This window comes from Lampetra fluviatilis, chromosome 2 (genome assembly GCF_964198595.1).
Source record: "Lampetra fluviatilis chromosome 2, kcLamFluv1.1, whole genome shotgun sequence".
NCBI lineage: Eukaryota > Metazoa > Chordata > Hyperoartia > Petromyzontiformes > Petromyzontidae > Lampetra > Lampetra fluviatilis.
This window is the reverse complement of record NC_136276.1, coordinates 4,220,970-4,245,447: the sequence shown is the minus strand read 5'-3', so window position 1 is coordinate 4,245,447 and position 24,478 is coordinate 4,220,970. Positions and strand designations below refer to the sequence as shown.

The 24,478-nt window shown below is 44.3% G+C and overlaps 1 protein-coding gene across 3 annotated transcripts in view; it reads right to left on the bottom strand.

The window, feature by feature from the left end:
* Positions 1-257: 257 nt before the first annotated feature.
* The window catches only part of LOC144940036 (aryl hydrocarbon receptor-like), a 93,081-nt gene continuing 68,860 nt past the window's right edge, over positions 258-24,478 (bottom strand). For 2 of the 3 annotated variants that reach the window (XM_078866748.1, XM_078866750.1), the window contains 9 exons: positions 11,169-11,258; positions 10,824-10,947; positions 9,891-10,021; positions 7,281-7,483; positions 6,370-6,479; positions 5,625-5,766; positions 5,035-5,440; positions 3,402-4,595; positions 258-2,838 (listed from right to left, as the gene is read on the bottom strand). In XM_078866748.1, the coding sequence (XP_078722874.1) occupies positions 2,683-2,838; positions 3,402-4,595; positions 5,035-5,440; positions 5,625-5,766; positions 6,370-6,479; positions 7,281-7,483; positions 9,891-10,021; positions 10,824-10,947; positions 11,169-11,258 (2,556 nt within the window). In that variant the 3' untranslated portion in view covers positions 258-2,682. The remainder of the gene's footprint in view (positions 2,839-3,401; positions 4,596-5,034; positions 5,441-5,624; positions 5,767-6,369; positions 6,480-7,280; positions 7,484-9,890; positions 10,022-10,823; positions 10,948-11,168; positions 11,259-24,478) is intronic. The other variant, XM_078866749.1, reaches the window with a different exon arrangement.

Below are 24,478 nucleotides of genomic sequence, written 5' to 3'. Positions count from 1 at the left end.
AACGGGAGGTTGCGGATGAAGCACAACAAACTGAAGATAAAAATCAGTTCGCAAGAAATGAGTTTTCAATGTATATTTAAAAGTTCCAATTGAAAGGGCTCCATTCCCACTGGGCCCATGAGATCAATAGTCTTGAGTTGATTCCAATGAAGGAAAATTGATAGGGATGCTATGGAGGCCAAAACCCATGACATCCTGTTTCATAACAAATGGACAGTTATTTTACCACACGTATTCCAGCAAATCACAGGCGTCGCTTTGCGATGTTAAACACATAATGCAATAGCGTAATCGATTTGCACTTGAATCTGATTCCAGTTGCTTTTGCCGTTGTATTTGGGTATGATGTACCCTCCATACAGACTCACATCTATGAATCTAGTTTGAGTGACGGACTTGGACATAGATATTCCAAAATGCTTCCACTTTTATTTAGCAGTAAGACAATATTAAAAAATAAGTACATTATTAACATATTTTATGTTTTTTTTACATTCTGGCACTTTAACAATTACACGTGAATTTCTTCATAGTTGTCTTTATTGAAGTCCTGTGCATTGTTTTGGTCGTTTCATAATTGCACAATTAAATACTGGTAGATTTCAGTGGTTAATTAACATTATTTTGAGACGTAATGTATATATATACAACGGTTATTTTTTATCTGGTTGATTTGTTCTTTTGTAAATAGGTAGTGTAGCGATGTATTCGATGTATTCTACAATCGTCTCACAAACTCATAATTATTACATTTGCTTATGGCTATGTACTGCAATATTCAAAACAACAATGAAAAGAAAACAATCCTTTAATCTGCACCACACCCACCAGTTCATACAACCTTAAACTATATATAAAAAAAATACTGAGTGGTGGAATATTTCAAAATGAAAGCAACAAAATAATAATAATAATCACTCTCTCTCTCTCTGATGTCTTTTCGGGTTGTGTTGTTCAGCATGGAAATCACGCCGAACAACACGCGGTGTGATTCCCATGCCGAACAACACGCAGTGTGATTCACATGCCGAACAACACGTGGTGTGATTCACATGCCGAACAACACGTGGTGTGATTCACATGCCGAACAACACTCGGTGTGATTCCCATGCCGAACAACACGCAGTGTGATTCCTATGCCGAACAACACGCAGTGTGATTCACATGCCGAACAGCATGCGGTGTGATTCCTATGCCAGACAGCAAGCGATGTGAATCCCATGCCGAACAACGCGTGGAGCAACCAGGACGCACATTGTCGGAGAGCCGGGAGGCGGGCGTTGATCTGAGGAGGCGCTGTCAGCATGTGTAGTTATTCGCACATTTTTTTTTTGGGTCAGATCGCGTAAGTAAAATGTGTGTTGCAAACTCCCTCCACCCGACACAGCCAATTAATAAGGTTGTCACGCGAACAATCGCGTCAATCTATGACTGCTTCGGCACACCGGTGGGTTGCAGAGAAATTCACAACATTTAACAATTGTTGCATATTGGAGGAGGGATTTACGACACATTTAGCTGACGCGATCTGACCCTAAAATCAATAATGAACCGTGATATTGGTTGCGAAAGCCTCCGTGTTAAGATGTAGTTATGTTCATGATAGTGTGTGCTTATAACCACGCCACCTTGGGACAAACAATTGGGATGGGGGGGAGGGCAGTTTGCACAGGGGCCCCATTCTCCTTAGGCCAGCCCCTGTTGGTGGACACCACAACCACAACTACCTACACAACAATAGAAATAAAAAGCCTTCATTACACAAATACCCATTTACTCTGCGCTTTGGTGCAGGTCAGATTACTCAGCCGACAATTCACCACCGCCAGTCTCTTGAACGATCACGTGCTCAAAAAATGCTTGGCATGGGAAGCACATAATATCTCAGCATTGTTTTACAATGTTAATAAGCTAAATCCTTCAGATAGTTCAGAAAAAAAGAGGCTAGGGTCCACTTCATAGTGCAACATGGTTTCATTCCTTCCTCTGCAGAGTGCAGCCGTTATTATAATAAGTTTATATAGTCTTAAAAAATAAAGAAAGGAAAACAACTCATGGGTATATATATTACAGTATAGTCAGTAAATAATGTTCATAATAATAAGAAAAAATATCAGGTTATGTATGCCAGATTTTTGTTTTTATCTCTTGTGTCTGTGTTATACTTTCATATAAAATTGGCATCTCCCCATGCCTGATTTTTGTGCGTTAATTTTATCATAGCCACATTGACTTATCAGCAACATGTTGTAAACAAACCAAAAATAATGCATCATAAATTTTTTCCATATTGTGTCAAATACAATAATCATCACACATAATATCATATACCTTTAACACTTACAGTTTTTGGAACTTTAATGGTCAATCTTAGAATCACACCAACTTACCAGCCAAATCATCAGATTAATACTCTCTGCAGATCATATAATAAAAATGTATAACATTATGTGTCTAACAACAATAATAATGATGATGACAAAAAAAAGGTTAGTGCATGTGAAATACACATATCAGGATCACAAAAACATGTATACATATTAAATTAAAAACAAAACAAGAGCTTTCAAAACTTTGTGGCACACTTACTCTATGGCAATAACACTGCATCATTTTGCTGGTAACACTTTAGTGTCTAGCTTGGAAGAGGGCACAGATGGGGTTTTCCTTTGCCACCCTTATTCACGAGTCCAGAAAGTACTGCATGGCATCAGGCATGGGCTGGCTCATGCCAGGGTGGACTGGAAGGGTTTCCCCGTCAGGAAAACTGCTCAGCTGCTCGCAGTTGACGCCTTCGTAGAGCACGTTGCCATTTCCGATGTTGCGGTCCATGGGGAGCTGGGAGAGAACAGAATCGTTTAAAGATCGCGGCGATATTTTATTTGACCATGTTAGTGCAGGTTTGAGACGTATTGTCGCATTCGCAAGCAAAATTATGAATTTTTTTCGCGGGTATTTTCAATAATAATCGCATTGCAAAACAATTAAATAATGCCATGACACCTTTCAATACCTTTCACCTACAAGCATATCATGTGGCCAGATAATGCTCTGCCACATTTTCGAGTGTCCACAAGAATCAAGCGTCCTAAAATAGCTCGGTGAGAAACGTGCAAACCATCGCACCATCCTGCACATATTATGCATGCATGTATACGGTGCTGGATTTGGCACGTCGCGAGAGGGAACGCACCGCTGAAGGTCATCGATGAAATATTATTTCTCAAAAGATCAAGAGAAAGGGAAATAATGGAGATGCTAGGTGATGCTAACAAGGACGTACGGAGAGTTGAAAAGAGCAGCGGAAGTCAGAGAAACATGGAGTAGATAGTGCCTCGGACCAGTCTAGGGCCAAAACACTTAAATGAATGAGTTTATAGTAGATACGTAAATATATTCACCTTGTACTGCCTTTCCTGTTCCACTGTGCATGAGATGCCTGAACAAGACATCATGAGGTCCTCCTCCTGCTGCTGCTGCAGTTGCTGCAGCTGCTGCTGCTGCCGCTCAGATACCTCGCCGGTGAGCTGCTCTTTCATGACAGTAGCTGGGCACTGTTGGCTCTGGTACTGGCAAGAGGACAGCAGGTTAAAGTTCTGCTTGAGCATGAAGCTTTGAGCAGCCGGCATCTTCGAGGGTACGAACTGCTGCAGCTGAGTGGCATAGCCACAAATGGAGCTTCCGGCTGCAGCTGTCCTGCACTGCCCTTCTCCTGCCTGGGCCGCCCCGTTGCTGCTGCTGCTGAAGCCCAGGCGGCTGTAGCTGCTGCTGTCGACCGCAACCCTGCTGTTCAGCTGCATTTGCTGACAGGCTGGAAAGCTCTGGGTGTAACTAGCGGCAGTAGCAGCTTCCACGTTATACTGCTCACCACCGTCATCCAGAGGAGTGAATTGGTAAGACTGCATCGCTTGCTGCTGCTGTGTGTGCTGCTGAATTTGCCCATTGACGATCGGGGCCCCTGCTTGGTGCTGCATTAATTGCAATCTCTGACGCTGGCGCTGGTGTGACGTCTGGGGATGCTGCTGCATTGCTGCGTGTTGCTGTTGCTCATCCCAGCTGGTGTATCTCCTGTTTATCTTCGGCTGGTAAAACATTTGCTGCTGTGCTTGCTTGGCAGGCGGCTGCTGCTGCTGCTGCTGCGGCTGTGGATGTGGCTGCTGCTGCTGCGGCTGCTGCTGATTAGTCACTTGCGGCTGCATGTAAGCAAGACTCTGTGATGAGGTCGGACAGGAAAGGGAGCTCTCAGGCTTGGCCAGGAGCTCCCCCTGGGAGAACTGGCCCATGCGGCGGCTCAGCGAGTCGTCGACGTAGTCGAGGATGTCCATGTTGGAGATGGTCTCGTTGAGCTGCGCCGACAGCGAGTCGAGCTCCAGCATCACGAGCCGCTCGTCCTGCTCGAACACATCCAGCTCGTCCACGCTGATGCCGAAGCACTGCAGGGCGCTGAGGAGGTCGCCACCGGCCCCGTCGTCGCTGTCGCCCTCGCCGCCGAGGACGAGGCCGGGGCCGGCCATCGTGGAGCAGCTCTGCTGCCCAAAGTCAGGCAGCTCGTGTGTGAGCATGAGGGCCGTGTTAATATCCGGCTTCATGTCGGCCTGTGAAAACGACACAACTTTGGTCGACGGCAATGCTTACAGTCGCACGCCCCTAAAACTTTATGTGTTTTCGTACGGGGATATTACGTGAGAGCCCGCAACCTCCGATGAGCGTGGCTGGCTACGTTCAGTGCGAAAGAAGTTCTACGTACATACATCCATAAGCAGAATATTGCATCATTAATTGTAGGGTGTTACGTAATTAGAGAGATAAATATTTTCTTTAACATTCATGCAGCTATATGGATTACCGGACGTGTCAAGGACACGCTAATCGTTTGAATCTGTAATGTTGTATGATTGCCGAAGATAAACACTGCCTTTGAAGACCCATTGGCTTAACAATGAAATATAACAATAAAAAATGACACGCTGGATATCACCATGCACACATCGTCAGAAACCTCTGCATATGCAGCCGCAACAGCATTCAACCTACAGAGGAGTCCTCTGTGATGGTGGCCCTGTCGACCGCACGGCCCCTCGACAGCTGGTCCGCAATGTCCAAGCTTCCCATGCCGCCCAGCTCCGAGAAGTAGCTCTTGGAGAAAGAGAACTTGGGAACGGGGTCGGGCGGACACACGTACACCGACTCGTCCTGCCGGAGCATCGCGCCCAGCAAAGAATCGGGATCCAGCGAGCCCCGAGCACCCGACCCCCCGGCTGCCCCTTTTGAGCCCGAGCCCTTTTTCCCACGGCCACCGCCGCCGTGCCCCTTCGGCTGCATGGGGTCGAGCGATGGGGGCAGCGCGAAGCTGCACTCGTAGAGCACTGCCTCGCCCGTGGCGTACGTGAAGGGCAGGTGCAACGAGCGCTTGCGCAGCTGCTCTGCTCCCTCCTCGTCCCTGGGGAAGCACGCACAAAGGCAACGATCCCCCCAATAGCCATTGGCAGACTGTTGCGGCAAGCGCTGTGAGCGAGCATACTGCGAAGACTTGCATGGAACACGAGGGTGGTGGGTGGTCAGCACCACACCTGGTAGCCTCTGTAGCTGTTGTGTAAAATACATGTTCACTGCGATGTGCTCACGAAAGTGGCCGCTGAGTTGCAATGATGTAGTCAGGCCTCCCGTTCTTGTACACAAGCCGAGCGTTTGCCTGGACCCAGGTCCAGCCTTTGTCCTTGGTGAGAAGTCTGAACACCGTGAGGCCACTTTCTCCTGTCCTCATCACTGCACGAACACAGGGGCGCAGAGTTCTTTCGCACATGTCCTACAATCACGTGGGATGCTGCCACGGATGTTGCATGATTAGCACGCAGGAATTACAATCCAGAGGCCGTTGTTTGACTCGATCTTCTACTGGTCCAGCAGTTGAACTAATGAACAAGTTTATTAAATCATCCCTTGCTCTGTCAACCCAGAATTTTAAATTGGTAGTCGAGAGACAGGTTGTGTGTAGTGGGGTAAATTGTGGGTGCTCCCGTCTATTCCGAGATGTCTGGAAGCAGAGGTCAAATTCCCTCGAGAAGGGCTCTCTAGAGACCCCTCTAATCGAGGCCTTTCCACTACCAGTGGCACGAGCAAGAAATTGCAGGGATTCATCTTTAGCCACCACAACCACTTCAGTCATGTTTACCACACGTATCGTCTGAAGCCTACTGCTGTATAGTGTGTCAACAGCCCATCTTGCAATTCTAATTGTGCACGTATCACACATATGACGCTATGAAGGCAATCTACCAACCCCCCGTCGCTTAAACAATGCATCACAATTCAATATTTCAAAGATATCTATGAAAGTTGGACCAGACCCGACAAGCCGGTTAGCCTTACTCCGCACGTGATTCTCTGCGCAGTGCAGCATGTCAGCAGCGTGGATGAACTGGTACCCAGTGCCCCGCATGCACAGCTCGATCTCTGTGTAGCCCAACACCACACGGCCCCTGCAAGCATCACCAACAACCAGCGACAAGGAAGAGGCATCAGTCAAGACGATCTGCAGGAAGGCTTCGCAGCATCTGCATAATTGACCTTGCTCAAGCTGCTGCCCTTCACACTCATGAATGGAACCTTACGCTGTACACAGTCGATGTCAAGAGCAAAACTAGTGCCAACGTGTCTGGAAAGCTGTCACGCTGCTGAGATATTTTATGTACTTTAAAAAAAAAAGTGTGCTATCAGCATCTTCATGATGAACCTTCCATTCCAAACCCTCAAATGTAGCAGTGCATTGCCCTGTGTTGGAAGATTGCCCCATAACAGGATGTTCCAGGACTAGTTCTAAAGTCACTACAATGGACATTTTTATTTGCACTCAGGGACACCTTTTATATGTCCTACAAACAGGGTTTGCTAATGTTAATTGTATCAACATTTGTCATTCTCAGAGATGGAATAAACTGGAAGAGAAAGATATATGTCCCATGATTGTTTTTTTGTCGATCAACTTGCCACAGTTGAGAGAATCCAGTTAATTCATGGCTGCTTCCTGTGACCACACTGTTATCCATTGCGATCTCAGCAACGCTGGCTCACCGGTATGAAATGGTATGAGCCTGCTCAACCACTAAGCCCCATCCATGCTGAGTTATTCCAGAAACCTTCCGCAACCATCAACATTCATGAACTTAATGAAATGCACGCTCGGACACAGAAATCAGCTGTAACAGCTCAATAGTTTTTTTTTAACACCCGGAGGCATCATCGCGCGCCGCAGCACCATCGCCGGACGGCCGATGGCGTACTTGGCATCGCAGCCGAGGGGAGTGAAGTCCAGTTTGTGCTTGGTGCGGAAGATCATGTTCTTGGTGCGGATCTCCAGGATGGCGGGCGGCTGAAGCGGCGTGGCGACTGCGAACAGCGCCAGCTGGGACGGCACCTGGGTACCGTCGGCCGCCTTGCGGTTCTGCCCGTGCAGGAACTTGAGGCGGCCCTGGAAGTGCAGCGCCTGCGTGGGCCCGCACACGGTGCAGCAAGGGAAGCTCGTCGGTGCGGCTGGGAAGCCACGGTGCAGCCGGTGCGGAACCCAATTTGAAGGAGGAACGGTATCAAGGACCACTGTCCAATAGTGTCGCTGTCCGCTGCATCCAGTAACAAACTCCGCACTGATCTCATGAAGGCTTATTATTATTTATTGTTACGTCTGTTTATACTTGGAAAGTCTCTTATATGACTCATGACTCTTTTGCAGGTGGCATCTGCCAAGTGTTTTTTTGCAGTTAAAATGACTGATCGGAGACAATTTAAAATTTGGCAATTTTGAACCGTGACGCTGGGATACACAATGGCCTACTCTTGCAGCATCTGTGTTAATTTTGTTAATATATTTAATATTAGTCCTTTCCCCGCACCTCCGGATGGCTACGTACAGTGTGAAAGAAGGTAAACATACATACATACATAGTCATGAAATGATTAATCGATTACGTGTTTTTTTACTTTAGAAAATCATCAGGTGTGATGATGACTACCGACTGCCAAATATGTGTGTCCACAAAGCAATGTATTTTATGATGTTGGAACTTTTTCTTTATTTTTACCACCTATGAGCATACACAAATGCAGAAAATGAATAAAATGGTAATAGCATTTTGCCTGTCCAGTTTTCAGAAATAAAATGTGTTTAATATCTTGGCAAACAGGCATTTAACAAAAATGTACTTCGTTGAATATAAGCGTTACATATTTATATAATCAGTAATTTAATTACGTATATTTCATAATGTGTCACGGTTGAATTCATCACTCGTTTATCTCCATCATTTTCGCCTGGCTTCGCCCCTTATCTCACTGCACAGCCAATAAAACAACAACCCCAACAACTCCATACAAAGATATTGCCTCTGGCATCTTAGTTGAGGCCCACATCTCAGGGGTTATGCACTCCCCCCCCCCCCTCTTGGGCAATGCCAGGCCTCTGGTGCTACGTTTTGCTAGGTAAACATGCGTACGGGCACTCTCGCCACTGCTACTAGCACGAGTGGAGCCCACACAAGGCGACAACCTAACTGCCCCCGGGAATAATCCTGTCGCCCCACTCTGCAGCACACGGGCAGGCCAAATGCCTCTCAAAAGCCTCTGTATGCGGCGTGCCAGAAATAAAAATAACTTTCATGGCGGATGCATCGCGGAGAGAGCCATACCAGGAGAGGGGGTTGTCACTTTTGATCCGTCACGCCGGTTGAACGCGGCGTGCAAAGCCTTCTCAGCGGAAGGCAAAGCTTCGCCAAGGCATACTCTACCCCCACCTCCCCTCTTCAATCCTCTTCCCAGCATGCAGTAACCTTGCTAAGGGATGGATGGCTAACCTTCTCGTTCCTGCTGGTGCACTGAAGGTCAGTGGGAAGGGCTGAATGCCATCATGTCACCATTGCTGTGCATGAATATGTGCTGTTTATGCATTGAAAGTGTTTTAATACAATATCAAATACACGTTTATAGTCATCACACGAGGTGGCGTATAATATTACAAACTTTAAAACCCACTTAAATGTATTTAAGGTTTTAGGTTATTATTCATTAACTTGTGTGTGTGTGTGTATATATAAACATAGTATTATTTTTGTAATAAAAATTAGCAATTACAGTATCTGAATAATCTTTTGTCAAGATGTACAATGAGTGATTTCATGTACTCCACAAGATAAAAAACGACCCAAGTAACAAATGACTCTTGTAGATATGTACTTGGCTGTAACACAAGCTTAAAGCTTCACGAATAAAAACGTAAATTGAAGTCACTGTTAAATACGTCGTTATGACACTATTGAACCCTCTGTGACATCACACCCATACACCCTCGTACAAGATCAGCGCAATTATCTCAGTGAAGTTCCCGGCCATGAATGTAACATCTGTCATCCCGTTAACTCATCTTGAATCTCTTGTTAAGACAACCTGGGATACCCAATCTAGTTACCCATCCGCGTTGCAGATTCATTTAAAGTTGTATAATTATTTTAAGATACATTTGTGAACAATTAATCGTATGGTTTTGCAATGCACTCGCAGCAAACCGGCCATGCAACACACATTGAAATTAAATAATAGTGCAGCTGATTATACACAACTCGAGGTCCTCCTAATGCTGTCCTTGGCTTTCGAACAATAAAAGTTAAAAAAAAAGCTCAGATTTGGCACAAAAATCAAGTCACAAGCCAGGACATGTAACGTCTCATATGATTTTGAAAATAAAATCAATGCAGAACACAATCTCCTTAAAACTGTTTTGCCAAAGCACACTATGCATGCTCGTACAGTACGTTCAAATTTAATTTCCACCGAAAACCAGGTGTTGAGTAGGAATATCTAAGGCCTCTCATCAGCGCCACATTGCAGACACAAAACTCATTTACCATGAATCCAGAGGAGTTGTCCAAGAGGCAGCGGAATCGCGCTACAAAGTTGCGCTCCAGGAAAGAAGAATTTTCAGGTGGCAGCTGCTCGGGGTTATACGTCACCAGGAACGAGCAGGACGGAGTCTCTGCTGAGAACGTAGCGGAGATTCACACAAGCACAGACAAAGACAGAGATTCTTCATTTGGCTCTCACTACATTCTGAGAGCGTTTATATAAAGGAAGAAATTGGAATACCGGGTGACCATCAATGAAGAGATACGAACGTTCTGAAACCACTAGAGTAGATTATATAAATCTTGAGGGAACTTAAGAGGTTCAAGGTACTCTGCTTGGCACCTGGCTTGGAATTAATAACCCAATTTTCTGTTGTTGTTGCAAAGTTGAAGTATGAGCAATGAAGTAATTACCAATATTTTTGCTCAAACATGCAAGTCACCCGTTTCACAATTCAGAATAAGTGCCGCAATGGACATCAGTTGGCACATCAGGAACTTTGTATAAAATGTTACGTAACAAATCATATTGCAAAAATTATAAATGTAATTTAATGATGAAGAACTACTCAAGAAACCACTGAATAAAAATCACAATTTCTGAATGGTTTTGCAAGGTATGAACATCTGCTGCAAAGAAAACAATTTTAGCTCACTTGATCATTGATCATTAGCGAGAGTGTGTGTGTGTGTGTGCAAATGTTTGCATAGCTTCTCATGTATGCACACGTGCGCATGTAGGTATCTGTGCAGGTGTGCATGCAAGCAAGCAAGCAAGCCCATTCCTGTACGCGTGCTTGCATGTATTTGTATGCACGGTGAGCTTATGACGCTGTGTGTATGCAGGTGCGTGCCTGGATACGCGCATGTACATGTGCTGCTCGCGCAAGTGCTACGCGCGTGCTAGGCCGATGTGAACGGATGGTTTTGCAAGACCGTGAGTGTCCGTCGCGCTCTCCTGTCCGCCCGGTGGGTTGAACGCCCAGTGCAGTTGGCGTTGGAACTCGCTGCGGTCCTCGGTGTGAATGAGCTCGAACACACTCTGGTTGATGACATCGGACTGGAAACGGCATAAAAATCAGCCGGGCAACAGGGGTTCTACGATTATTGACAAGCAACGTGTGGGGGAAAAAAAATACATTTCATTTGTATCGATGATCAAACTCAGCTTCGCTGACACACTTCCAACACGTGAGTCGATTTACCGGTACAATATCACACTTAATGACTGAAATGTACCGACGTGCAGAGCGTGAGTCCAGTGCTCATGGCTGGACCCACCTGGTGAAAGCCAAGGTAGTCCTGAATGGTGTGTGATGAGTAAAATACGAGGCCCTCCGATGTGACAACCAACACGAAGCCGTTGAGGGCCTGGAAAATAAAAAGTCACCACGCTTGAGTGCCGCGCTTCTATTCACGAAAAAAAAATCAATTCAGTTCTTTTGAGTGCGGATATTCTCCACGCTCTATATGGTAATTCAGTAATGGACACAACAAATTCATTACGCATGGTTGTGAAGCATAGTAACTCACACACACATTAAGCAAAACTACATTCTCTATTTACATAATTAACAATACACTTTAGAAATTGATATCGTGACAAGAATTTAAATAAGGTACTTTCATACACTTGATCTGTATGATTAAATAATAATTCCTTGTAATTATTGTTTCTATCCGGCATATATATTTATCCATAATGCATAGAATACATAATTAACTAAAGATCTCAACATATTATTAATAATAAAAATAATGCACTTAAAGACGTGTTTTTTTTTGTTTGGAAACCTGGCAGTTTTCATGCCAAAACCCTCCACCACCCAGCAAGATTGTCAGGTTTATAAAAATACTATTTATACGTGGCTCACTGTGTTAATCAAATTCTGATCAATGGCTTAAACATTTTCACGACTGAATTAAATACCAACATATAACGACATTTCCCTCAAAATGCTTTGAGCTTCATGAGGAAGTCTTTATCGAAAAATAATAAATTTTTAACTGCATCTTGTGTTTAGTTTGTTGTCCATCCCCCGCACCTCCTGTTAGCATGGCTGGCTACGTACGGTTCGAAATAAGTTCAACATACACACATACATACTCGAAAATCGCGTTGGCTTCATCAGATGTCTTTGCACTTTAAGTACTTTCAAGGAAAATGCACTTTCATACACTTAAGATATCATATGCCTGCTGAATGACTTTCTAGGAAACAGGAACATCTGACAAGAGTACATTTTAACATAGCCATATGAATTTAAACTACCGCTTTAAAAACGTGTTAAGTTAAATGGATTTCCGTTTCCAATTTTTTTTCTATTAGATGAGTCTGGTACCAAAACTTCAGTGCGCAAAGGATGGATAATTCCCCCGATATATCAACTTACAAATCACTGCATTTGGCACTGTGGTCTATGTCATTCTGACAAGACCGTGTATTATTATCATAATATATAAATAACATCAAAACATAAAGGTTTAGTTTCCACTGCCAAAAAAAACGTTTATTTTTTTATTTAGCAATTCATTGCGAAGTTGATAAACAACAACACATCAAGTGAATGCTATCAACGAGTATTTGTTTCTCTGTCCCCTCCGTGCATGCAGCGAAGTAAAACCCAAAGTGCTGATATATGTGCAATTCTCTCTTGCCTCGCGTTTCTGTTTGCTTTCAGTGAACCGATGTGGCCTTGTTGTGTGCCGGGGATGCCATAAATCAGTTTAATGTGGGCAATATTGTCACCTTAGGGCGAGTGTGGTTTTTGCTGAACAAACACGAAGTGAATGGCAGCGGCACATCAAAGGTCTTCACACATCCTGTAAACCAACAGCGGCTCACTTACTCAGTCGCACGACCCCTTCCTCAGTGGCTGTCTCTGAAAGGGACTGGGAGCGCATCGGACTCGTAAAACGCATGAGCCCGGGCTAAAATGCCATGGCAAAAGGACGCGTGTATTTATTCCAAACACGAAACGCCCTTGGTATTAACGATGCCGAACAATCAAAAGTCTTTACGCAAAAACTACAAAGGCACACGGTTCTGTGTTTAGCGAACGTCTCCATTTGCTTGTGGGTTGCAAAACAAAGCATCGCACGCATCTGTCGATGAACCTCTAATAGAGAGGTGACCTGTGTCCGGCTGCTGAGGCCTGCAGATGTTTACAGGATCACACTGGAGACTGTAATTCAAAGTCAGTGCGAGTCATCGAGGCTCTTAAAGGCATAGCTTTCTACGGAGCATTGCCAGAACATTAAGTCGATTCTCATCAGCTACGAAAGTTGAGATCCAGTGGTAATTATTACCAACCAATACAGCTTGTGTACAAAATAAACAACTTTTTTTAAAGGGTACAAGGTGCAGCCCTGCAAATTGCTTGCCCACGCCACTGCTGGTGGATGGGTCTCCACTAGAGGGACCTCTAGAAATCCCCTCTGTAGGGTTTGTTGACTTTCCCTTCCACACTGGCTAAGACGTCTTGGAAGAGGTGGGTTTACCCACAGTTGACGCCACTACACACACGACGAACTGTGGTGTAACCCATTCACACCGAATGGTGGACGTGGGAAGGAGGATTCAAGGATACAAGCCCCATTGTTTCAACTGCCAGGCGAGTGCATATCATTATCATAGTTGTTTCTTTTTCTTTGCATTTTGACTGCTTGTGTCGTGGTTATTGCAAACATGATCCCTTGTATAAAGGTGTCAGTTTTGTACCAGTTGAAAGGGTAAAAACCTATTACTATATTTTGCCACTGGTTAAGGAGGTCTCATAGTGTTAACGCTTACCCCGAGCTCTCAATACTCTGATAGTGCACTGTTTTTGAGTTGTACGCCTTTTGGCGTCATTTGGTCCAACACCAATGGAGACTAGGCTCTAAGAAAAGCTGTCTCGGGTGTGGACCAATCAACTTCAAGGACAGTGCATATCATTATCATTATCAGAGTTGTTTTTTTTGTTTGCATTTTGACTGCTTGTGTTGTGGTTATTGCAAACATGATCCCTTGTATAAAGGTGTCAGTTTTGTACCAGTTGAAAGGGTAAAAACCTATTACTATATTTTGCCACTGGTAAAGGAGGTTTCATAGTGTACCATGCGAGGGCCACGAACCGATGGCCTCGGATATTTAATTGAGGCGAATTGTACGTGTTGGATTCTGGCTGTGACAACAGTAAGCGGTGGAGGAAAATTCCACTTTCCTGCAAAGAAATCTGAATGTACCGCAATGTTGCCCAGATTGGTCGTTGTCCACAGAAAATGTATTTACTTCCTTCACGAAAACTTGTGCAGTGGTGAGATGGAGCCATTATGCCGCACACCCAGCTGAAATCTCCACTATAGCATTGACTCATCTCACGACAGAACTACATCTCAAAACTGACGGCAATTGAATTAATTCCGTTGGACGATAACTCACGTTGCAATAAATTCCGTATGTATTATTACCATCATCAGCAAGCGCGGTCGTTATTTGTTAACCTACAGAGGCCATCGAGTTTGGAACTGCATTTACTGCCGAGGCTCTTGTCATCACCTCACTAATGAGCCCTGCAGGAATCAAGGCAAATCCTTTCTAATTACCATCCTCACAAAAGGAAACCACAGATTTCATGGCTGTTAGCCAGCCAGAGATGCAACAAGCACATGCGCTGCCAAAGCTCATGATCATCTTCTATTTCATTTTCAGATCAGGCTTGTTGTGACTAATCTGCTCCAAATCCCACATCACAGACCTTGGCTGGTTATGAGCGGCACATCCTTTATTTATTTAATCATGCTTTTATTTATTTTTTACACAAGAAAGCTTAGCTGAGTCTCGTGATTCTTTGTCAGGAGGGTCCCGCCAAGTTTTCGTAGTCGAAAGCGAAGTTGCTGTGCGTAATTGCTAATGGGTTTTTTTTCAGCATTGAGATGTTTGTATGGTTTTTTTGCTATGGGAGGAAACCAGAGAACATGGGGGAAACCCATGCAGAACACGCGGAGAACATACAAACTCCACGTGAAAAGGCATCAGAGTCGAGAATCGAACCGAGGCCCTTCTTGCTGCGAGGCACAGATGTTACCACTACGACACCCTGCCTCTCATTTAATCAATTTAATTTTAGTTTTACGAGTATCACATGTGACAAGCCCGTTCTAAGTGACGTTTTTTAAGGACTTTAATTTAAGGTTAGATATTGATGCAATCTCCATAACTGAATTGTTTCTCTAGTAAATACGCTCCAATTGCAGAAATATGCTAATTTATTTCGCCCTTAACTACCATAAACTAAAACTGGGTAAACTGTGTCTGTGCTACTCACACGTGACATTCATCAATCATCTCTGTTTTTCCTTAATATGTGGATTGGTATTCATACACCGTGCAATTAATCTTCCAGCAACGTCACATATTCAGTGTATCATAAACTTAGTGGAGGTATTAATAATTTGAATGCAATAAGGTATCCTCAACAATAACCATGTAACATGTTTCCTAGAATGCTTTACATGTCAAGATGACTTCACCATCCTTGTGTGTATACTTCGCACTGCTATCTGATGGCCACCAGGTGAACACAATCTGAGATTGCGGAAGTTTCAACTTAAGCAAAAGGCAACGGGCTCCACCATGATTAGGCCTCATCAGTATAGAAATGCCATCATTGGCGACTGCCGCCATTTTAATGTAGCTTTTTGCTGTTGCTCTTAGGCTGTGCTGAATTTGTCCCCACATTGTATAGAGAGCACTGCTTAACCCAAGTTCATAAATGGATCAGTCTATCATCATCAGCCACTGCTGGTTCATGTCCTCTCCTCGCGCCACCATCTCTCGTGATTCTGAAATGGGAATAATCCACCTAGTTCCTGTACAATTGATTTTACAGCTCCATCTCCTAGCTTAAACAACCTCACGGATGAATTTCATTTCTTTAGAGCCACTGTTATTATTCTAGCAATGAGTCATGTCCATGCCCCGCTTACCTGAAGTCAATAAATAATGTTTTTTTTCCCAGCAATACAATCATTTTGTTTGGCTGTTGAATTGCCGTGAAGGTACTCACACAATGGGGCTGAGCCTGTGCCCACGTACTCAATAATAACAAGCTGAAATGTCAGCAAATCACATTGTGACTGACGACCTGTTAAGTGTGAACTTGGCAACACACTTGGCACACAGATGGCACGTGTTGTGAGTATGAAGGGGACGACGGCAAAGCATGCAACTGCCAGGTTACATTTCATCGCGGTGCATCGCATAACCATCTACGTAACGAACAACATTCAGCAAGCCATGCTCACACCAAAACATACATTCTCATGTGCGTGTGCATAACCATACACATAACGAACAATATTCAGCAAGCCATGCTCACACCAAAACATACATTCTCATGTGCGTGTGCATTTATGCTTGTCATTTAAAATGTCCCGAGGCAGTTGATGTATTCTCACAAGGTTTTGTGGCAAATGTTCACTCATGTAACATGTGTGGGGACAGTAATCTTGTAGTGCACTGTCATTTATGTTTAGAGTTAACCGAGTAATGTTGATTCTGATTTTCTGTACTTGTACACTGCTAAGTGTGTATAAGTCTACTCAACTTTGGAATAATTCCTAACCCTACTCGAATTCACGTAAAGATCCCAAAAAAATAATCATCAGGAAAGATCTATCCACTGCTGGATGAAGGCATCCACAAGCCCCCCCCCCATCTCTCACCATCTCGCAATGTGACGATCTTTCTAACTCCTCCAGCATACATGAGCTAATTTCCTCGCTTCATCTCCATGGCAAACATTCTAGATTTGAAGCTTTCGTGACTGCAAGAATTCATACTCTAAGGTTTTTTCGGTAAAGTCACGTAGGTAAAAAAAAGAAATAATAAAAGTAAATAACCATCTACGTAGCGAACAAATAATAAAAATAAATAACACATTATTTATTTTTATCATTTATTTTTTCCCTACGTGACTTTACCGAAAAAACCTGAGAGTAGGTAAACATCCTCATGGGCATATTCCCTCCTTTGGCTGCCACTGAATCATGAGTCTCCACCACCGACCACCATCCCTAGAGCGACGGCTTCGACTGCTCGGGGAATACAGTTCAATACACGGAGATGTTCATATTCTTTGGGTCTTTCGGTAAAGTCACGTGGATAGGTTCAAAGAAAAAAACAAAAAACGACGACGTTTCGATCACAACACAAGCGGTCGTCCTCTTTTTCCTCCTGATGACGATCGCTTGTGTTGCGATCGAAACGTCGTAGTTTTTTGTTATTTTCTTTGAACCTATCTACGTGACTTTACCGAAAGACCCAAAGAATATGAATTCCTGCAGTCACGAAAGCTTTAAGTCAAGATTACACACTGAGGTGCTTAAGCAACCAAAGCATCCAGGTCACAGGCAAGCACAGCCTAACTGGATCTAACAAAGCCATGAATCCAATTAGTTAGAGGCATAATACTGTAAACATTGAGTACTCTCTGATTAGGATCGAAAAGGATATCTAATTACTTATGAAGATGAACACTTAACTGTTTTCAAACGGTGTGCACATCGAATCTTGTACAGCAGCTGAAAGGGAACACTTAAATGCATCATGTGCCAGCATCCCGTGTCTTGCTCTTGTGCTACCGGCATTACGTGGTTGGTTACAGATCATACTGATCCCGTGGTATTCGTGTTGAGACTATGACCCGAGACATTGTCAGATCATTCTAGATTTGAAGTTTTCGTGACTGCAAGGAGTCATACTTTTTGGTTTTTTCGTTAAAGTCACGTAGGTAAAAAATTATAATAAGTTAAATCACGAGGTTTCGGGCGCAACACAAGCATCCTTCATCAGGTGGGGACAACGTAGCGAAAGCACAACCGCTAAGGTGAGCGTGATTTAATTTATTTAAATTTTTTACCTACGTGACTTTACCGAAAAAACCAAAAAGTATGGTCAGATCAATCACGACAGACGTTCACAAATCAAATACACTTCTTAAAATGCCTTCCATTGCAACGAACTGTGTAAATTAAAAATCAAGTTCCTAAGATCACCCACATGTACTTGCGTTAAAATGACCACATTGCAATCACTCATTTGGTAGGACAATTATAGTTCAAATTCACAGTCTCTCATTTTCTTTCACTGCATCAGATATTTCTTGCAATACACATTTCAGAAAATCTAGCAAACTCCTGAAATGGCAAAAATATTTATTTTTACGTTGCATTCTGGTCACATGTCCTCTTTTACAATTTGGTTTGCACAATTTTGAATGAGAAGCCCCAGGATACAATGTAAGTGTGGCCAGTGCTGCATATTGTGACCAGAGTAGCAGCTGTTTACACTTCTGTGAAGAAAGCGGGGAAAATAATGTCTTTGAGCATAACCGATCAAAAGTGCATTGCACAGGAAGGATTCTAGAATAAGGAAATACAATACTCACAACCACAATCAGGGAATCTCAACGGACGCCATGGTGCTATGAGAGCTGAACTAAGTGTTTTTTCCCATGAAAATTAATTGCCGAGCCTATTACCAAAAAATGTTTCGGCTTCAGACAGCCATTCAGGCATCATGCATGCTTGAAAATGCAAGCCGGACTTTATGGACTGCTGGAAAATCACGATGCGCATTTCTGTCAATATCAGAAAATAACGCTGTCATATCCAGACAAAATTCGGGTTTCCCTCGGCCAGAACATTAGAAGTGATCTCTATGGAGAACAATATTTAAATGCTGTTGTCATTGCGCACTTTTTAACCGTTAAAATGTCATTATCTGCACAGTGTGGCAGTTTTACAATTGTTCCTGGATCGCTTTGTACGAACAACATTTTACAGATGTTCACCCCCTCCCATCCCCATTGGTGAGTGCATTGGGCTACGAACCAGGTGGCTGAAGTTCAGTTCCTGACCACAGTTAAACATGGTTGAGTGATGCCAGAACACGGACTTTGGCACTGCATTCACCAACCCGTACGTTCGAATATTCTCCACAACCGACATGACTTGGGTAGGCCTTTATCCAGCAAGTGGATCGACACATGGCTGTAAATCATGCTCACTGGCCGAGTAGAGTTTAAGAGCCTTCAACTAGTATTAAAGCTAACACCTCCACCATATATTCACGAGATAATCCATCCGTAAACCCCCTCAAGGTCGTTAAGATCTGCAGACTCTGCCCTTCTGTGCGTCCCTCGATCCCGGCTGCGTTCCTGGGGTGAGCGGGCAGCTCGCTGTGTCTGCGCCTTGGTTGTGGAATTCTCTACCGTTGGAAATTTGTTTAACCGACAATGTGGGTACTTTGAAGTCGCGTCTAAAAACACATTTTACTAAGTCCGTTTATTCTATTTAGCTCTCCTTCTCTCTTGGCCTTTCCTTAACCTTATTCTTACAAAGCGCCTTGAGACATTAGTGGAAGGCGCCTGACATATAAATGTAAATTATTATTATTATGTACCGTTGCTGAACACAGTAAAGTGATATTATAATTTGACAATATGTAATACTTACATCTCTCTCAGAAACATTTTGGTCAGATAAAGAATTACTGAGTGTGGAGCATTTCTATATAGTAATGCAGCGTAGATGTCTGATGATGTGTTTTCGGGTTTGTATACCATGTTGTTCAGAATGATGTCCAACGTTTTGCTCCACACGCTGCGATCTGCTCCAGGAGCTGAATTTCGCACCTCCGATAAGCACGGTTAGCTACGTACGGTGCGAAAGAAGTTCAAGATACATACAGTTCCTGAAGAAGCTCCCAGTATGTGACATCGTGCCAATAAACTCACGGTACAACCCAAAAACATTGGATCGCTCCACAGCACAATCACAAATACCAATCCACTAAGTTTTAATATAATTCTTGATTTTATTTATATATATATGAAATACTGGAAGATACCAACATAATTCCCCACCGCTTGCCTCCTGTCTTTTCTTTGCCAAAATACAGCGCTTAAATAGAGCATTTAAAATGGCTGCAAACCCATAGACTTTAGAAACGACCAAAAGAACCAGCTGCTAATTCAACCGAAATAATTTTCCACTTCCTAAACAAAATAGCAGCTGCTGGGTCTGCGAAGTATTGGCGAGGCTCTTTGGAACGTTCAGTCCACGCCATCGGTCACTTTATTTGACAAGCATTGCAACAAGTGAGCATCCAACTATACGCCATGAACAAAAGCCTCTCAAAAACAAATGTGTGTATACTGTCTAAACGGGCATGGCTTAATTGAACTTGCATGCTCGTAATTAATAGAATGACGCAGTTTTCCACATGAGCATACAGCTCTCAACCCCCCCATTTCCCCCTTCTCGCAAAATACACAAAAACAGCAGCCTACACCATAACATCATACAGAAACAATCGTTCCTGACAGCCATACAGAAAATAGAGGGTTTTTTTTGGGTAGATCGTGTTAATATATAAATGTGTCGTTACACCCGCCACCACCCTACACAGCCAACTAGTAAGGGTTGTCACGTAAACAGAACGTGGCCAATTCGTCACGAGTACAGCACTAGTGTGTAGTGTAGTATATAGTGTAGTATATAGTGTAGTGTAAAGTGTACTAGTACAGCACTAACCGGTGTGTTGGAGAGCCAAGCCACAACATTTACAATCTGAGTACGACGTTTCGCCAGTAATTACAACTAGCTTCATCAGGCGACAGCCAGATTTGTGGAGAAGTCCACCTGTTTAATTCCTTATATACGTGACAAACAGCCATACAGCAGTTCTACCACTAGCCCAACACTCACGCTGAGTGTTTTGACTCATGTGTGCACGTGTCTACTTGCGCACCCATCCAGCCAGCACCAGAGGTGTGGACTCGAGTCATGTGACTTGGACTCGAGTCAGACTCGAGTCATGAATTTGATGACTTGCGACTCGACTTGGACTTGCATAACAATGACTTTGTCCCACCTATGAGATGTGGACTCGAGTCATGTAACTTGGACTCGAGTCAGACTCGAGTCATGAATTTGATGACTTGCGACTCGACTTGGACTTGCATAACAATGACTTTGTCCCACCTCTGGCCAGCACCATCTCATGGTTACAAAATAGGGTTGTTAAAATTGTAGTTTTTTTTTGCAATACTAGTAACCCCACAATCCAGAGGTACGTTGTAGCAGTGGTTTGATCCGGTCTCCCGCCGCAGCCGTTGAAACAAGGGAAAGCTTATTAAATGCCCTGCCCACCAAGCAGCGTAATGATGACCCCACAGTTAATCAATCGGCAAGTCACATGTGGTGGACTAAAGTTTGGGTACCCCCACGTCTTCCAATATGTCCAGCCAGTGTCGGAGAGTTGAACAGATTCCCTTTAGAGCTTACTCTAGTGGACGATGCCCGATCCACGAATACGAAGGAGACATCACGGCGATTTCGCTCCGCTGCAACCTGGACGCGGTTATCGTGGCTTGACCACTTGGATCAGCCACACGAGGTGGGGCAGCCTTCTGCCAGCAGCAGCGTGGAGCAAGCGTTAGCGGGGCTGCACCGTCGCCTCCGTGCCTCTTCGCCCTTCATTAAAAACGAAGGCACGGCGAAGGTCATCGGTGTGAGAAGGCCGCTGCCGTTGGGTAACTCAGAGTCGCACGCGCCATGCCGTTTGCGCGCGCGCGCGTGCCAATTGGTGCGTTCACTCCGAACATTCCACCACTTCCTGACTTTTCGCACTGGTAAGTCTAATAAGACGAATAATCACCAGTCACCGGTGGCTGTTTAACAACCGGATTACATAATCATTGTAATAAAAAAGGTCGATCAATGTGATTTTAAATTTCGCATGGGGAGTGTAGGATAATCGGGAATTACTGACTGGGGAGAGGGGATCTAAGTTGGGGGGGGGGGACATGGGCAGAGTTTGAGAGGGGGGGCACGGGGGGGCAATACCCCTCTCAAGCTGGAAACTTTAATTAATTGCACCCCCCCCCCCCAAATATAGAGGTTAAACTCCACCTATGTGGGGTGGTTGAGAATTAAGAGAGGGGTGGAGGGTTATAACAGATTCCTATGAGATTGCCATGGACCTATGAGGGTGTTAATCGTGGAGTTTTCCGAGAGGCTGGGGCCGGAGCTGCAGTGAGGAAGTTGGTGATATTTGCCGCTAATTGTTCATGGGATTCGCGAATAAAATGACGTGTCCAAGAGCCTGCGATGATCGTTGCTCTGCTGCACAAACACACTCAACAAAATCGCTGACCACTTCGAGGAAGAGCTGCAATGTTGATACGTATCACCTTGCCATCCCAATGGTTATATAAAACCAATGTACAGCCCGATGTCAATCCACTGCTTGATAAAGGCTTCCCCCCCAAGCTGTTGTCGGTCATGGAGGTTGTTTGACCAGACTTCACAATGCTAGCCAGTGTGGGTTGGTGAAGGCAGAGAAACCAGGACCGATTCACATATAATTCACCTCGGACATTTTAGTTGCTAGGAATCGAACTCTGGATCTGAATGCTGCTCACTGGTTATTTAGACATGCATTTACATGCGTAAATGCACTATTCTAAATATGTTTCGGACCATTTGCTCGGAGATGGACCATTTGCTCTGAAGGGGAGTACTAAATATGCACAATTGATTTACTGGGTGATTTATGACTGCAGGACATTCGTAGGAAGGCAAACATAACTTCAAGCCAGGTTACAAACTGTTACACTTCAGGCCATGAAAATAAAGCTTTTTTTTAACTAATCAGCCACCTCCACATGGTTTCTGTAATGCTCTTTTCATCACTTGGTAATTGTAGCCTCATGCAGCTCTACATTTATATAGGGCAGAGTAATGTGCAATGACATTCAAGTTTATTTTGTTGAGCCAGGTGAGAACTCAAAAGACATCTGTGAAAAAGAGCTTTAAAGCGCATCGGATTTCTCCAGTATCAATAAATATTCCGATTCTGATATGCAAGGGTGACCAGGGGCATTAGTCTGTAAGTAGGGGGCGATGACTGCTATGTAAAATCCCAATTGGACAATTTGCAGGAAATTTATCAAATTTGGACTCCGCACACACAGTGGCCTCCTCTTGCGACCGACGTCAGGGGGATCTTCAACGTCCACTGTGTGCCAGACGGCACGCGGTAATCATCTGCAACGAGCAGCGTACGCGCACCACCACTCCTGGGCCTGGTCAGTCACTGGCATTGCCTGAGGAAGCCAACGCAGGATACATGCACAGCAACACCTTGTAGCCAATTGCTCCGGATGCAATGTACCGATACACCGCCAACAAAAGGCACAATCTCATCGGAGTATGGCAGCCAAATCACGATTTGCAGTCAGTGGGAACGGAAAGCGGTTATTTTTACAGGAGTGCTGTTGAGTGGCAGCGGGGAACATTAGGCAACTTTGGGGGTTTTTTGTCCAAACGCTGATCCGGCCAACACAAAGGCCAACACTATGTGTTTTGATAACATTACTCCTTCGGCAAAAAAAAAATTTTCTTACAGTTCTACCAAGCCAGACCCTGATAAGTCACGCAATTGCTCTTTTAGCTTACATAATTAATTTTGGGCTTCGCTTAACTGCTGAAGTAAGGCTTTCCCTACAGAAGTTAAATCTAAACAGATGATAAAGTTAAAAGGGGCTACAACTCTTCTACCAAATATGCACTGCTCAGCTAAGTTGATTATGGTCGAGTTTCACGTGCTGATTTTAGGGCAGTTGTGGACTTAAAACATAAAATTCGCATTAATAAACAGACGGCAAAAAACCCTTGAAAAATTATCTACAGATCCCTTGGCTTGGAAAACGCAGCTCTTTTGATTTTATCGACTTACAAATGTGAAACAGATTAGTTTCAGATCACTGTGTATAAACCATGCTGTGATGAAAAAACTTTTTCATATAAATATGTGCACATGGTGGGCTTTTGTTAATGTTGCCACCGACACTACAACAGATACAGTGTAGCTGTCTCACTGTAATCGATGAAAGTGGCAAAAATATCTTATGGTTTCATAACTGTTCGGAAACCTAATATTCTGGAGGTGCATTTCAATGAACTTTGAGATTTACATGGTTCAATACGACGTGTTCCCCTTTTCGTAGTTTTGTTACCCTTTTATCCAGAATTGTTTATGCTCCCTCTAGATACATTATCGATTATCATCAGTGCAAACGCACTTTAGATTCGAGACTTCTTTCGTATGACGGATGCAGAATTAGTAAAGTTTCTTAACCCATGAAAAACACATTCCTGCGGAGGGAGCTGGTAGGAACGTTGGGTTGCTCGCTCAATGTCCAGGGTCAACGGCGGCGTGGTGTATTCCGCAAATATGCCCGACTGTGAGGGTGGGCACAAGCCGGCGTGAGTAGGTTAAACGTTGAGTTTTATAAGGGCACCACGGGGTGACCAGCCCCTCCCCACCCAGCCCCACCCCTCCCACCCCCCACCCAGCCCCACCCTCCCCACCCAGCCCCTCCCCACCCAGCTCCTCCCCACCCTCCCCACCCAGCACCTCCCCACCCTCCCCTCTCCACACAGCCCCACCCCTCCCATTTTTTGATGCACGACGGACGGACACAATAATCTCCTGTGGGCTGGTGGAACCAGTGGATTCCTACCAGTATTAGTTTCCA